The 15753-nt window shown below is 53.7% G+C and overlaps 2 protein-coding genes across 5 annotated transcripts in view; both read right to left on the bottom strand.

Moving 5' to 3' along the window:
- The window catches only part of ARHGEF40 (Rho guanine nucleotide exchange factor 40), a 21582-nt gene extending 5879 nt beyond the window's left edge, over positions 1 to 15703 (bottom strand). Inside the window, exons 1-16 of one of the 4 annotated variants that reach the window (XM_082452343.1) lie at positions 15433 to 15703; positions 12654 to 12851; positions 10781 to 12032; positions 10467 to 10583; positions 10213 to 10333; positions 9567 to 9663; positions 9376 to 9456; positions 9127 to 9243; positions 5085 to 5180; positions 4864 to 4979; positions 4362 to 4488; positions 2597 to 2719; positions 2352 to 2495; positions 1241 to 1851; positions 880 to 1114; positions 432 to 518 (exon numbers count right to left, since the gene is read on the bottom strand). In XM_082452343.1, coding sequence (XP_082308469.1) covers positions 432 to 518; positions 880 to 1114; positions 1241 to 1851; positions 2352 to 2495; positions 2597 to 2719; positions 4362 to 4488; positions 4864 to 4979; positions 5085 to 5180; positions 9127 to 9243; positions 9376 to 9456; positions 9567 to 9663; positions 10213 to 10333; positions 10467 to 10583; positions 10781 to 12032; positions 12654 to 12851; positions 15433 to 15435 — 3525 coding nt within the window. In that variant the 5' untranslated portion in view covers positions 15436 to 15703. Of the gene's footprint in view, positions 1 to 431; positions 519 to 879; positions 1115 to 1240; positions 1852 to 2351; positions 2496 to 2596; positions 2720 to 4361; positions 4489 to 4863; positions 4980 to 5084; positions 5181 to 9126; positions 9244 to 9375; positions 9457 to 9566; positions 9664 to 10212; positions 10334 to 10466; positions 10635 to 10780; positions 12033 to 12653; positions 12852 to 15432 lie in introns of all 4 variants that reach the window. The other 3 variants (XM_082452344.1, XM_082452342.1, XM_082452341.1) reach the window with 3 other exon arrangements.
- LOC309656266 (ribonuclease 7-like) overlaps positions 12717 to 15753 on the bottom strand; it is a 28497-nt gene continuing 25460 nt past the window's right edge. The window contains exon 3 of the mRNA XM_082452559.1: positions 12717 to 12851. The gene's annotated coding sequence lies outside the window, so the exon portion shown is untranslated. The remainder of the gene's footprint in view (positions 12852 to 15753) is intronic.

Consider the following 15753-nt stretch of genomic DNA (forward strand, 5'->3'; position numbering starts at 1 on the left):
CTGCAGGAGATTCAGCTGTCCTCTATATCTTGAAGGAGAGTGGAAGAGGAATACAAGTAATCCCTTATATTCTCTGGCTTTTAACTTTTGAAATCACTTTCACATCTTTTGATGTGAGGCCTTTTGACCCTCAGAGCACTCTCTTAGTTAACTAGAGTGAATACTGCCACCGTTCACTAGATGAAGAAACAGCGGCCCAGAGGAATCAAGACTATTGCCCAAAGTCCTCAGGTGGGCTGGATAAGAACCCGGGTTCACCTGGCTCCCAGTCCAGTGCTCGTCCCACCCTCAGCAATTCTGGGAGATTATTGGTAGGTGACGTTCCTGGGTACATCCAGGAAAGCTTTTCTTCCCTGAGAGATTTTGAGGTTGGGTGGATTTTAGGTCTTCCTGGCCCCTCCCCTTCTCATGAGGGTTGGAGAAAAAGTTACCTTGGTTGGGGGGCTGAGGGCAGCCAGACCATTCTCCAGTTTGTGCCGGTGCTTCACGTACTGGGCGTAAAGGCTGAACTGGTCCCCCTGTGCCGGTAGGGAAGCGGTAAGTCATCTCCAGCGAGGCCCTGCAGACAAGCCTCTCCCTTTCCTCCTCGGCATCCTGTAGAGCCCGAAGGAGGGACAGGCCACCAGGGGACACTCAGTCTGCCTGGGGAGTGACAGGCTCCCGTGGAGAGAGCGAAGGCCAGGCGGCACTGGACGTCAGCGACACATGAGCTGAGTGGATCCAGGAGCCCAGCAAACAGCAGTAGGCACCGGCGTTTGGGGCCACACGTTCTGGTGGTGGGTGGGGTCGGGGGGCCGATACTGAGGAGGAGGGACAAGCAGATGGGGCTGAGACGTGTGAAGGGAGAAGCCCTGGAAGGAGTTTCAGAGGCTGACTCACATGGCGAAGGAAGCAGGCCCCAATGCGCAGGGGGTGGGTGGCGCAGCCCTGAAGCTCCCGCAGAAAGTGTGTCCGGTGGAAACTGCGGAGCCTCTCCCGGGCACTCAGGGCCGCGGCCCAGGTGCCCCGCAGTTCAGGGGTCAGCTCAGGCCCAGCGGGTGGCACTGGCTCACTCAAGGTGGCCACGTACTCCTGCTCACAGGCAATCAGCTCAGACACCAGACGCTGCTGGGCGCTGCAGGTACAACGAGGAGTGACAGGGGAGGTTGTGGCATGGGAGGAGCATGCCAACAGTATCATATTCTTTTCCTGCGGGCCAGCTGGGCCTGCCTCTCGGGCACCAGCTGGGCTGGGCTCTCACCTGATGCTTCGCTTGCGCTCCATCCGGGGGGTGCCTACTCCCCAGGGCCCTTCTGGGCCCCCGGCCCGGCCCAGCAGCACGTGTTCCCGGGGTGAGCACGTCCTGTCTACCACCTCCGTACTGGTGACCTCCAGGCCTCGGATCAGCACGGTCCTCGGCGGTCTGCCCTCTGCTTCCGGAGCCAGCTCGGGGCCCTCCTCCTCACAGTCCTCCCCACAGGGGGCCAGGGAGCAGTGGGACGGGGCTGCCCGCGGCCCGGGACTGCTGGGGAGCAGCAGGGAACGGAGGCTGGGTGAGGGGCTGTGGGAGCCCCGCTGGGCCCCTCCGCTGCTGGCACTGTCTGCCCGTCGTCGCCGGTGGCCCCGTGGACTCGCCTCCGCTCCCAGCTGTTGCTGAACCCTCTTCTCCAGCTCTTGGCAGCGGGCCCGGCAGCGGCCCCACTCTCGCAGGGCCGCCGGGCTGCCCAGGTCCAGGGCCAGGGCCCGCATCTCCTGGAAGGTGCCGGCGCTGGGCTCCGGGGTGCGCCGCAGGGCCAGGGCTGCCAGCACTGCTTCCCGCCCCGGCCCAGCTCCTGCTAGCCTCGTGGAACCTTCGTCCACCCATTCATGTGCCTACAAGGCCAAAGGGGTGGGGAGTGGCGAGGGGAAGGAGTGAGGTCCTGTGCCCCTCCCACACGCCGCCCGGTGACAGCTCCTGTCCTCCTTCGCTGGTGGCTTCCCAAGGCCCACCACACCCCAGTCCTCTTAGGACACCTCCCCTCACTGTCCCGGCATCACGGCCTAGCGTGTCACTCTGAGCTGGTATGGAGACAGCGGGGCCTAGATGAAAGGATGGCCGATACTTACACAGAATTTACAAGTGGCAGACTCTGTACTAAGTACCTGTTACATACTGCTTACGTAATCCTCACTCAGCCCTGTAAGGGAGGTGCCACGAGGCACACTCAGGTTTAGTATCCTGTCCCAGGTCATTCATCAAGTAGGCGGCAGAGCCAAGAGTCAAAGCCCAGGAGACGGCCTCCTAAGTCCCTGCTTCTAACAACTGCCCGATCAGCTTCTCCAGGCAGAAGAAAGGCAGTGGTGGGCATAGAAGGAAGAGGCTCAGCACATACCTGCTGGAAGAAGCGCTGTAGCCGCAGAGCCCGGTGGAGGCCACTCTCAACCTGCTCCAGGCGCTGTTCAAAGATATCCAGAACCTTCTGGGAGGCAGGGTCCTCCTCCAGGGCCAGGGCCTCCCTCGCCTGAGCCAGGCGCTCCTGGAGAAGGGAGGCTGCTCTCAGACCTGGCCCTCAGTCCAGTCAGTCTCCCCTTCCCTCCCCGCGTGTTTCCTCTCACCTGCCCCTCTCCCCCTTCTCACCTGAACCTCAGCACTGAAAGCCCGGAATCGTAGCTCTGTCTCCTGCAGGGCAGACAGGGAGTCCCCGGGCACAGCAAAGCTCACCAGCTGCTCCTCCCCCGGGCCCGAGAGCCACTGCAGCACCTGGGGCAGACAGGGTGGGAGAGCGGGGCCATGAGGGAGAAGGGGCCGTGCAGTGGAAAGGAAAGCTGAGATCCAGCTCTGACCCCACCGCCCCACCCTGTAGAACCTTGGGGGAAACCATTTCATCTCAGCTGTAAAGTGGAAATGATAACAGGGAATGGTGCTAGTTTCCACAAGGGTCAAGTAAAGTGAGTAAGCCATCTTTGTAAAGCACCAGTTGAAGGGGAGGCTGGGCTGGAGGAAGCACTGAGAGACGCATGCTAGGGTTCCAGGGCTATGCCTCCGGGTGAAATAGATAAAATTGGTGTGAGCCAGAGGCACGAGGGCCAGGAGAAATTTCACATTCATAGAGCCTAGTGACAGGGACCAGGCTTGGAGATACAACCCAGGCGTGTGTGTGTGTGTGTGTGTGTGTGTGTGTGTGTGTGTGTGTGTGTGTAGCTCCAGTTGCCTATTATGGGGCTCTAGGTACTCTCGTGTTGGTTCTGGGATATCTGACCAAAAAGGGATGGTAATTCTTCTCTCTGAAGAAAGGTTGGAATCTGGGGCGAGACAGCCTGAGGACGGAAAGTTTGAGAATGTTCCCAATAACCCGTGCCAACAATAAACACTTTTACAGTCCTTTGCTGAAATCATTTAATCACCCGAACACCCTTGTGAGGTAAGCCTTACTATCACCCCCATTCTGCAGATGAGGACTTGGGAACTCAGAGATGCTTCCAGACTTGTCCAATATCTCACTCCTAGCAGAGAAGAACTCAAGCTGAACACTTTAGTCTCCAAATCCTGTGTGCTAATAGTTTTTACACAGGAGGAAAACAGCTAATAAGCAAACAAACAAACAGTAGGAGATACAAACCTTTGGATGCTGGGATGGAGGAAGCTAAATAATATGCAGAAATCTCAGGAACAGAGAGCCCTGCCCCCACCCTCCTTTAACACTGACCCTGAGATGACCTTTCCCCTAAGGCCACATGCAGGTCCATGAGGTGTTCACTCACCACACTTAGGAGCTATGGAGGAGCAATCAGATTTCAGTGCCCCTGCTACCCCACAAGGTAGGGTGGAGAGCAAATCCCTATGGAGTTCTTAACCCCAGGAGAAAAGAATCAAGGCTCAGAGAAGCCAGCTTTATTCCTGAATCTTTCCCACAAAGAGGCCTTGGTTTCCAAGGTCTTTAGCAGTTTCCATTGTCCTCTCCTTCCAAGGTGGAGGGAGGTGGGACCTTTCCATCCTCAGGTTTGGGGATGACATTGCATAACAGGTGGAGGGAGCTGGTATCAATAGACATTTGTTGCTTTTAAGCTAAGGAGGTAGGCACTCAGAGTCAATCGGCTCTTCCCAGAATCCCCTAGGGCACCTAAGCATCTCTCACAATCTCTAAGGATCCTTGATCAAACATCAACAGTGGGAGGGCGAGATCTGGCTTCTCTTCTTTGCGGGTGCTGAGATGCTATCTCCCTCTTATTGAATCTCACACTGACCATGATCAACTTCCAGGGGAGATGAGGAGAGAGGGAGGGCCGTTCGACCAAGCCAGGTTAGGAGAACACCATCAACTGTAAGTATCAGTGGGAAAGGGTGCTGGAGGCCAGGCCCCCAGGTGGAGTTAAGAAGCATGGGGGAGGAGGTCCTGGCTCACCTGCTGAAGTCGGTGCAAGCATTGCCGCTGCTCCTGCTGTTGCACATGTAGGTTGGAAAGGCGCACGAGCTGGTGAATGGCTTCGTCCACCTCTTGATACAGTGTAGCTGGGCCTGGGCCCTCCAGCCTGGGTAGGGAGGGGGGCAGAATGAACCACTGCCTTTGTCAAGCCTCCCCCGCAACCCCATCCCATCCTTGCATCCCAGCATGAGGGGTGGCACAGCATCCTGGGTCAGAGTATGGGCCTGGATCTGAATCCTTACTCTTCCATTTACTGACCAACCTTGGCCAAGACATTAAACACTTCTAATCCTCCAAATCCCCATTGATAATCATAACTAGCACCTAGGGATGTTGTGAGAGTTATGAGATAAGTGGTGAAGCATATCTTGTCCAGATACATGCTTAGTAAGAATTATCTGGCAGCTAAGGTGAATTGGCAGCCCTCTGCTGTGTCTCCATCCTCCATGTCCACCTGCACCCACACACCCATCCCTCGTACTTGCTGCTGTGGGTGGAGCGCAGCCTCATCAGGATGGCTCCCCCATCCCTCTGCAGCTCCGTCAGCCGGGGATCTGCCAGTACCTTCTGTAGGGGCTCAGGCATTCCTGCCGCCTCCTGAGGGGCGGGGAGAAGTTGACAGTTGGGGTTCCACCAGGAGGTCCTCAGCTCAGCCCAGACCCATCCCCACCTCATCCCCTTTTGTCCCATCTCATTTCCTACCTCTCCCTCTGGCTCTGCTGCTCTCTCTAGCTCCTCAATGGCTCGCCGTACAGAGCCCAGCACACCTCGGCACAGGCAGCACAACCTTTCCACTTCCTGAGACAAACACACAGGAATGGAGTCCAGGGACAGAGTTCAGGATAAGGGGCCTAAGCCCTAGGGTGGAGGAGGGGCAACCCCAGAGACTTTTATGGGGGCAATGCTGGGTTCAGTTCCTGACTTTGTCGCTTACTAATTGTATGACCTTAGGCAGGTCCAGAAACCTTCCTGAACATCAGTTTCCTCAACTGTAAAGTCATGACAAGACACACTGGATTTAAAGGTTTAAAGAGATGATGCTAGGTAAGCAGCTCTCATGGGCCTGGCACATTTTACAGCTTAGTAAACATGAATCTCCTTTCCCTCATCTGCACTGGCCCTTGACCCTATAAAACCCTCTTCTCTGCCTCTTCAGATGCACTTCCCCTTTGATCCACAGCTTAGAGACCATGTTACAGACCCCCTTTAATACTTGGCTCAGATCATGTTCATACCTCTTTTCTTGAATACTCACAGAATTTAGATTCATAGAATCAGAGATTATGTCACAATTGCTGGACTGTGAGGGCAATGATCTTGAGGCTGGAATGCTGGTGCAGGGAGCAGGTACAGAAAGGCACCATCTCCAGAAGTAAGGTACATTAGCTTGCTCAAGGTCACATGGAACCAGAACCAGCCTCTCTGACTCTCCGCTCTTTCTAGAACCCCAGTGATACTATTTTGCACTCTTCTCCAGTTGTTTCTGACTTATCATCCACCAAAAATGATATGCTGTTTAATGTCATATTAAGAATCGCAAAAAGAGAAAATTACAGGCCAATATCACTGATAAACATAGATGCAAAAACATTCAACAAAATACCAGCAAACCAAATCCAACAGTACATTAAAAGAATCATACAGCATGATCAAATGGAATTTATTCCAGATATGCAAGGATGGTTCAACATCTGCAAACTGATCAACGTGATACACCATGTTAACAAAATGTAGGATAAAAATCACGCGATCATCTTGATAGATGTGGAGAAAACTTTTCACAATATTCAGCATCCACTTATGATAAAAACTCTCAACAAGGTGGGTAAAGAGGGAACATACCTCAACATAATAAAGGTCACTTACGACAAACCCACAGCTAACATTATACTCAATGATGAAAAGCTGAAAGCATTTTCTTTAAGATCAGGAATAAGACAAGGATGCCCACTCTCGCCACTTTGATTCAACATAGTTTTGGAAGGCCTAGCCACAGCAATCAGAGAAGAAAAAGAAATAAAAGGCATCCAAATTGAAAAGGAAGAAGTAAAATGGTTACTGTTTGCAGATGATATGATACTATACATAAAAAATCCTAGAGATACCACCAAAAAACTACTAGATCTCACCAATGAATTCAGTAAAGTTGCAGGATACAAAATCAATATATAGAAATCTGTTGCATTTTTATACACTAATACTGGACTATCAGAAAGAGAAATTAAGAAAACAATTCCATTTACAATTGCATCAAAAAGAATAAAATACCTAGGAATAAACGTAACTAAGGAGGTAAAAGACCTGTACTTGGAAAACTATAAAACAGTGATGAAAGAAATTGAAGATGACACAAACAGATGGAAAGATATACCGTGCTCATGGATTGGAAGAATTATTATTGTTAAAATGTCCATACTACCCGAGACAATTACAGATTCAAGGCAATCCCTATCAAAATATCAATGGCATTTTTCACAGAACTAGAACAAATAATTCTAAAATTTGTATGGAAATACAAAAGACCCTGAATAGCCAAAACAATCTTGACAAAGAACAAAGTCAAGGGAGGTATCATGCTCCCTGATTTCAAACTATACTACAAAGCTACAGTAATCAAAACAGTATGATACTGGCACAAAAACAGACACATAGATCAGTGGAACAGAATAGGGAACCCAGAAATGAATCCACACACATATGGTCAATTAATCTATGACAAAGGAGGCAAGAATATACAATGGGAAAAGACCACCTCGGCAATAAATGGTATTGGGAATACTGGACAGCTACATGCAAAAGAATCAAACTGGACTACTCTTTCACACCATGCACAAAGATAAATTCTAAATGGATTAAAGACTTGAATGTAAGACCTGAAAGCATAAAACTTCTAGAAGAAAACATAGGCAATACACTGTTTGACATCTGTCTTAGTAATATGTTTTTTGATACTTCTCTTTATGCGAGGGAAACAAAAGCAAAAATAAGCAGATGGGACTACGTATAACTAAAATGCTTTTGCACAGCGAAGGAACCATCAACAAAATGAAAAGACTGCCTACTGAATGGGAAAAGATATTTGCAAATGATATATCTTATAAGGGGTTAATATCCAAAATATACAAAGAACTCACACAACTCAACATCAAAAAAACAAACAACCCAATTAAAAAATGGGCCAAGGATCTGAATAAACATTTTTCCAAAGAAGACATACAGATGGCCAACAGGCACATGAAAAGATGCTCAGTATTACTAATCATCAGGAAAATGCAAATGAAAACCGCAATGAGATATCACCTCACACCTGTCAGAATAACAAGTGTAGGTGAGGATGTGCAGAAAAGGGAACCCTCATGCACTGTTGGTGGGAATGTAAATTGGTGCAGCCACTATGGACAACAGTATGGATATTCCTCAAAAAATTAAAAATAGAACTACCATACAATCCAGCAATTCCACTCCTGGGTATTTATCCCAAGAAAGTGAAAACACTAATTAGAAAAGATATATGCACCTCTGTGTTAATTGCAGCATTATCTACAATAGCCAAGATACGGAAGCAACTTAAGTTCCCATCAATAGATGAATGGCTAAAGAATATGTGGTATATACATACAATGGAATATTACTCAGCCATAAAAAAAGAATGAAATCTTGTCATTTGTGACAACATGGATGGACTAGAGGGTATTATGCTAAGTGAAATAAGTCAGACAGAGAAAGACAAATACTGTATGATTTCACTTATATGTGGAATCTTAAAAACAAGTGAACAAACATAACAAAACAGAAGTAGAGTTATAGATACGGAGAGCAAACGGATGGTTGCCAGAGGGGAGGGGGGTGAGGAGAGGAGAGAAATAGGTAAGGGAGATCAAGGCATACAAACTTCCAGTTGCAAAATAAATGAGCGACGGGTATAAAATGTACAATGTGGGGAATAGAGTCAATAATTACGTGATATCTTTGTATGGTGACAGATGACAACTAGACATTATGGAGAAATGCATAGAAATATTGAATCACTATGTTGTGTACCAAGAACTAACATAGTGTGGTAGGTCAATTATACCTCAAAAACAAATAAACAAAACAAACTCATAGAAAAAGAGATCAGATTTGTGGTTACCAGAGGCAGGAGATGAGAGGGAGGGGGAATTGGATGAAGATAGTCAAATTTCCAGTTATAAGACAGGTAAGCACTAGGGATGTGATGTACAACATGATAAATATTAATATAATTAACTCTGCTGTATGTTATATATGAAAGTTGTTAAGAGTAAATCCTAAGAGTTCCCATCACAAGGAAAAAATTTTTTTTCCTATTTCTTTAATTTTGTATCTATAGGAGATGATGGCTGTTCACTAAACTAGTGGTAACCACTTCATGGTTGTATGTAAGTCAAATCATTATGTTGTACACCTCAAACTTGTTCAGTGCTTGTTCAATTATCTCTCAAAACTAGAAGGAAAAAGAGAATTTATTTAACATACTCGTCCCATCTCTCCAGTAGCCCAGGGCACATGCACAGTCTTTTGCTCATAAATACTTGTTGAATTGAATTTGCTCATAAACACTTGTTGAATTGTGAACCATAAATATTTATTGAACTAAATGGAAGGGAAACCACTTATTCTCAACCCCTTGGTCATATCTCAGATCTGTCCTCTCTCTCCTAGAATGTCCTCTGCTGGGTCACTCCTGGCTCCCAGTGTCCTGAGTGGGGGAGGTGAAGCTTACCTTGTGTGTCTCTACCCAGTGGCTGGGAGAGGGGTCCCTGTGACCTCCCAAGTCCCACTGCAGCTCCTCTGGCTTGGCCACTCTTTTCAGATCACTCTCTGACAGCAACTCAGCACCCTGTAGACATGTGAAGGCAGGGGGTTTCTGGCCTAGGCACCTAGGGATTCAGGGACTGGCCTGGGGCTCCAGCCAGCCTCTTCTTCTCTCTCCACTACTGATGGGGACTAGGTGGGAGTGAGGGGCTCAAACCTGAAATCCATGGAGTTCAGTTGGAGGGTCATCATGAGTGAGAAGCAGCAGCCGCTGAATGAGGGGAGGGTCTCCTGAGTCCTGAAGGCAGAGAAGAATAACCCTAAATTGTGAGCAACGGGGTAGCCTGGAATGACCACTAGGGAAGAGTCAGGACCCAGAAGAAGTACTTGTCTCAAGGGGTTGCTTACCTGAAGTTGACTCAGGACAGGAATGAGTGCTGGAGGCAGTGCGGGTGCCTTGCGAAGGTCCAGCAGGACTGACAGCCCCAGTACCTGTAAGTCAGGCCTGTGGGGGCAGAAGATCCAAGGAGGCTGTGTGTGTGTGTGTGTGTGTGTGTGTGTGTGTGTGTTAATGTTACTCATCCTCAGGAAAAGTTAGTTCCTGGCGATGGGCAAAGTGTCAAAGTCTCGGACATGTGTCCAAGAGGTAGTGACCTAGCAATTAGGATTCTATATTCGCGTGGCTACTGGGTCATGGGATCAGGGATTAAAAAGTTAGGAATTCTGTGCTCTGGAAGGGTATGACTTCAATGCCAGCACCTAGCATACTGCCTAATAGGCTCTGGTGCTCAAGAAAGAGTTGTTGAATGAGTTAATCAAGGTTCTGATAAACTAGGTTTTGTCTCAGGATACTGAAAGTCAGCAGTGTTGATTTTGAGGATTGATGAAGATATGCTGCAAGTCAGGGGTCGGTAAGGTCAGAGAGCAATGACTTGAAAATCTGAGGGTTGAAGAAGTAGGTATCCTAGAGGTCAATGTCTTGAGGAGAGAGGAGAGCAGGGTCCTCACAACCCAGGAGGTTAGTGTGCAAGCTGCCAGCCTGGGCCTCAGTTACCTGAGCAGTGAGTGGAGGTAATGAAGAGCAGCGCTCAGCACGTCTTGGGAGGGTGGAGGCTCCTCAGGAGGGCACGGTGGGGTAATGGTCAGCAGAGCTCGCCCACTCTGATCCACCCCTCCTGAAGACACAAAATGGTCCCGGCTGGGGGCAGGCCTTGCCTACCTCCCATCCACCCTGCCTCCCTCCCCAGCCCACCCAGGAGGCTTCTCCTTCCTCGACCCCTTTCCCTTCAGCCACTGCTGCCCACTGACCAGTCAGGACGAGACATCCAGACGACATTAAGTCCCAAGCTACACCAGGGTCATCAGAGCTGGAGACTGGAGTGGCCTCTTCCGGGATGCTGTCCCCTTTCACTTCCTGCACAGTCTCTGGGGATGGTGCCAGGGGGTCAGACAGGAGCCCTTCTGGATTGCTGGACCCTGCAGGCACAGGCAGAGCTATGGGCCTGAAGTGAGGACAGGTCTGGCTACTCTGCTCCCACCCTCACCTCCGCTCTTCCTGCAGCCCCGTTCCCTAGGCCGCACCTACCCTGGCCATTGTCCCACTGGCCTCGGTGTCATCTCACCTGCCACGCGCACCAGCCTCGGCCCCTCCTGCTCTCTTTCTCTGGCCCTCTCTTCTACAGGCCCACAGGCTTCTGGGGGCCGAGGCTCTTTTTCGTCTGCTGGTTTGAGCTCCTCTCTCGGCTCAGGGTCTGGCTTCCCCGAGCCTTCATGCTCCTCCTTAACTGGGCCGCATCCTGGAAGCTCGTGTTCACTTGGGGGGGGCAGACTGACAAGGGCTTCCTGGTGGCTGGTCTCTTCCTTGTCCCCAGGGCTCAGTGGGGCACTGTCTCCTCCTCGGTTAAGAGCTCCTCTGCCTGCAGCTCGCTTCTTTCTCCTGTTTCCTTTGCCTGCTCTCCGAGGGGTACCGGGCGGCCCTTCAGCCCCCTGGCCTGCTCCTCCTCCGACCTCCCCTGGCCTCAGGGGGCAAAACTCAGAGGCTTCCCCCAGCGCCTCTGCTGGGGGCTCAGATAATTCCAGGGCTGCTGCCTCAGGGAGAGCCTCAGCCTCGGCTCCCGGGGGAGACCCAGGGGAGGCTCCAGCGCTGCTCCCCTCACCGGGCGGGCGGGCTCCATCCTGGTCCCGAGGCCCCAGGCCCTTCTGGTGCATCCACGCCCGATGTCTCCGATGCCGGCCCTTCCCCCCAGCACCCTTGCGGGTGGGTACCGTCCGGGTCCTGGAGAGGCCCGAGGAGCCGTCAGCATCCGTGGGGCTCCCCCTCACAGGCAGCGTCACCTCCAGCAGCTCCACGTACTCGCCCTCAGGTCCTTCAGCAGGGGCATTGTGCCCATCGCCGGGACTCCGAGTGCCCAGGGCCTCCTCGGGGAGTGGAGGGCTGGGGAGCCCTGGGGGTCCGGAGGGCACTTCTGCGGGTAGTGTGCTTGGCCGATGTCCAACCATGAGGCCCCCTTTGTGTACAAATCGAGGGCAGATGAGCTCGGCCCAGGGCAGTCGCTGAATCCCAGAGGGTGCGGACAGAAGGCAGGTGCTGAGGCGACCTGTTGGCCTGTCCTTATTGACGCCTTGGAGCCACTCAGGTGTGAACAGGTAAGCACAAGCCTCATTGGGCACAGGCAGTTCCTGCACTCGCCCACCCCCTGGGGCCAGGCACTTGAGTGCCAGGCGGGGTGCTTGGGCTGCTGAGGGCACCACTTGCAGGTAGAAGTCTCCTGGGCGCAGCAGCTGCCAGGGGAGTGCTGCTAGCTGCACCACTACCTGCTCGTGCAGGCAGAGGGGCCAGCCCTCGTGGAAGAAGAGGAAACCGCTGTACTGGGCCTGGGGAGAGAGGTGGCAGGCTGTGCTCAGGCGTCTGCTGATGAAACCAGCAGGAGGGGGCAGTTAGAATGGGGCTGCCCTAGGCAGGAGTGGCCTTATGCCTGGTGGGTTATAACCCCAGGGGAGCCGGAGGAGATATCTTGGGGTGTGCATGTGACAGAGGAAAGGATTGGGACTGATCAGTTTTCTGGTGGTAGGAAGCTTCTCTAGGAAGCTAGTTCCATGAGTGGGAGGGTAAGAACTGAGTCATTATAAAGACATGGTCAGCAGATGCCATTGTCTTGGAGGAGCCGGAGACTCTTAGGAGTTCTTTATATCTGTAGAAGTGACTCTGTTGAGTCATTTCTGGGGGAGTTGGTATCTTGAAAAATTGATATGAGGAGGGAAATGTCTGGAATTGGGTCTGGAGGGTCAGGGTCTTTGGGAGCTGATGTTTCTTAGGGGTCAGTATTTGGGGAAGATGAGTGTCTATGTGTTAGCATGCGAATGGCAAGTGCCTCTGGGGGGATCAGTATCAGGGGAGGCGATGTCTCTGGGTGAGGGGAAATTAGTCAGTCTGACTGGTGTCTCGGGTGAGGCAGTGGCTCTTAGGGGAGATAGAACAGGGATGCATTCACTCACACAGGCTTCCTGCTGGACCTTGGCAAGCAGGTGCTTGGCGGGCACCAGGAAGTCCAGCGTGTACCTCAGCGCATCCTCCCGATAAGTCCTCTCCACCACCTGGAACACTTGGCCCAACAGTGTAGGGGCTGTTGCCTCGAAAGGTGGGTACAGGGCGGCCAAAGTACTCTGCACACAGTCCTCTACTGGTTCAGGCTCCTGGGAGAGACAAGACCAGGCTGCAGATCCCTAGAGATCACCCGAGCATGGCTCCTTGGAGCCTGGCTGTGTCCCCCAGGGGCCCCATCATGTACACAGTGTGTGCAGAGAGATGACAGGAAATGCTGGCTGAATGAGATGGGAGTGGGGCTGGCCCAGTCGGAGTGCACAGTGTACTCTGAGACCTTGGCTTTGGAGATCTGAGGAGACTTTTTTGTGAAGGACTTTGATTAGGGCTGCGCCTAGTTCTTGTAAATTGCAAGGATTGCATAGGCCCTCCTCAGGAAGAGATGGGCCCCTGGGCCATCAGGGAAGTCACTGATGGCTGAGAGCTCTGGAGGGTGGAGCCCTTTTACACAGCCCTCCTGCCAGTCCCTCTTCTCAGGGCCTCCCACAGAGACCCCCATCTCAAGTAGAGATGCCACCACCCATGAACAATCATATGCTAGAGATGATCGTTGGGTGGGAAGAAGGAGGACTGAAGGGCTATCTGTCTTGAGCCTTTCGAGCACCCCTCATCCTCTCCCAGAGTGGCTCTAAAGCAATCACCCATTGCCGGAGCGTGTGGGATTGGGTTACAAAGACTTGGCTGGGGAGAGTTGAAAGAGGAAAAAGTCACAAAGGGAACTTGTAGGGACGGGAGGAGGAGGCCTTGCTGGTATGTATTGGAGCTGAAATATTTTCTGATTCTTGTAGGGCCTCTCCACCAACCTCCACCGGGAGCCCCTATCTCAAAAGTCTCAGCCCTGCTTCCTCCAGACTCGTGTCCCTAAGTGAATCAGCTGGATATCTTTCTCCATCTCATACCCTAAACAGCCACCCCTCAGGCTATTCCTCTGCAAACCTATTTGTCTTTCAAGGTGGCTGTGAAATTCCTTTTATCAGATTTCTTTGCTGTAAAGGGGCAAGGGGGATGCTCGCTGAAGTGTTTATCTAGTTCTCTACTCCCCATTGCAACCCGCCCCCACCCCATCCCCGGCCTTCGCCCTGAGGACAATACTGCATATTTCACTTTAAGTCCTCTCAGCCTGAGCGTTGCCTGCCTGTCCCGACCGTCTGAGAAGCGAGGCAGCCACTCCGGAGGCCGACAGTCAGTGCGTCAGCATAGAGACCCGGCCCCAAGGTGTGTGGGCGAGCAGACAGACCCCCCAGTGTTCCGGGGACCCGGCCAGCGCCGGGAGCGTGGGTGGGGGGAGGGTGGAGATGGGCGGGGGGGAGGCAGAGTGGGCCGTCCGCTCCGAGGCCTGCAAGGGGGAGCTAGAGTTGGAGCTGCGAGGCAGCTGCAACCCATTAGGGGCGGTGAGCTCATGGCTGAGTGAGAGTCCCAGCCACAGGAAACGGCAGCGGCAGCAGGGGAGGAGGGGTCTGGGGTGGGAGGGGGCGGGCAGGAGCTCAGAGACCGGCCTCCAGCCGGCCCGGACCAAAGCGGAGACCAGAGAGACTGAGTCAGCTCTCCCTGGCCCAGTTCCTCTTTCTTCTTGTTCCAGCCTCCCTGCCAGGGGGTGCCCTTCCTTCTGTAGAGGAGCAGCCCCGGTGGTGCGCCTCCCCCTCCTCCACCCTGCGGTGAGCGCCCCCTGGCAGGGCCTCTCCCCCGCCTCCGTTCCCTGCGGTGAGCGCCCCCTTGGCCGTGCCCCCCCCACCCATCCCTCCCGCAGTGGGCGCTCTCCCTGGCAGTGCGCACACCTGCAATTACTCTTCAGAGAGTACTTTTGGAGCGAGAGTTCACAGGATAGTGTCCACTCCTGTTGGCATGGACGTCCCTTAATAGCGCCCTCCTGCTTCCTGTGCCCTGAGTTGCTGCTGCCTGGGTCCCCAACCCGCGGCAGGGAGCTTGTGCCAGTGTCCCCTCCCCTCTGCAGCGGGAATGCTCTGGGACAGTGTTTCTGTTCCCTGCAGCGTGAGCTCGGGGGCACTCCTCTCCCCCCGCACCGCATCTCGTGTCGCCTCTGGCAGCGTCACGCCCCCGGGCACTGTGAGCCCCCTCCCCACTCTGTCCACCACTCTGAGGCAGCCTCTCTTTCTCCGCGGGAATTTCCCTTTTTGGCCAGGTCCCTGGCCCCAGCCCAGCCACAGCTGTGGCCGGTCCCCCAGGGCCGGATGGGTGGGCCCGGCTCACCGGGCTGGGGACGGGGGTGGAAAATGGTGGTGCCAGGCAGGTCAGTTCTCATGACCCGAGCCCGGGCCCCTGCCAGGGCCGCTGCAGCCCAATCCCGCAGGGGTCTCCCGCGGGTAAGGAGCTGGGACCGGGAGGGGGAGGGAGGACCCTGCAAAGGAAGGCACAGGTCGGGACAGAGGAGCGCGACGGGAGGTGTGTGGATTAGAGGGAGAGAGCTAAGGGAGGTTGGGGGAAGGGGCGGAGAAGAGGATGAAGAAAGGAGTGAGGGCAATACCCAGTGGGGACAGAGCCAGACAGCGGGGCAGACAGACAGATCAAAGAAAAGAAGGGGGGATGGGAGGGAGGAGAGTCCCAGGAGCGCTCAAGAGTTCCAAGCAGGAGCAAGAGGCACCCAGCTAGGGGCTGGCGATCCACAGCGGGCTGCGGGAAGGCGGAGGGGACACCGGGTTGCGACGCGGGACTCACCATGGCTCGGCTCGGGGCCGCGTCCGACGCTCGGGCGGGCGGGCGGGGCCGGGCGCGCCGCCGCCTCCCTCCCGCCGCTCGCGTCTCGCCGGGTCTGGCTAGGGGACAGCTCCGGCCGCGGTGGCGGCTCGGCCAGCTCGGGCTCCCAGGCCGCGGGGCCCCACCAGGGAGGGTCGAGACGGCCGCCCCTCCCCGCCCCGCCCTTCAGTGCCCGCCTCCGCCTCCGCGTCGGACCCCCAGCCGGGACTCCCTCTCCCGCGCCTTGCCTCTGGCCGCTCCCCCTACGCCCCCACCCGATCTGCCCAGCTCTCCCGCAACCCT

This window comes from Balaenoptera physalus, assembly GCF_965194825.1.
Source record: "Balaenoptera physalus genome assembly, chromosome: 2".
NCBI lineage: Eukaryota > Metazoa > Chordata > Mammalia > Artiodactyla > Balaenopteridae > Balaenoptera > Balaenoptera physalus.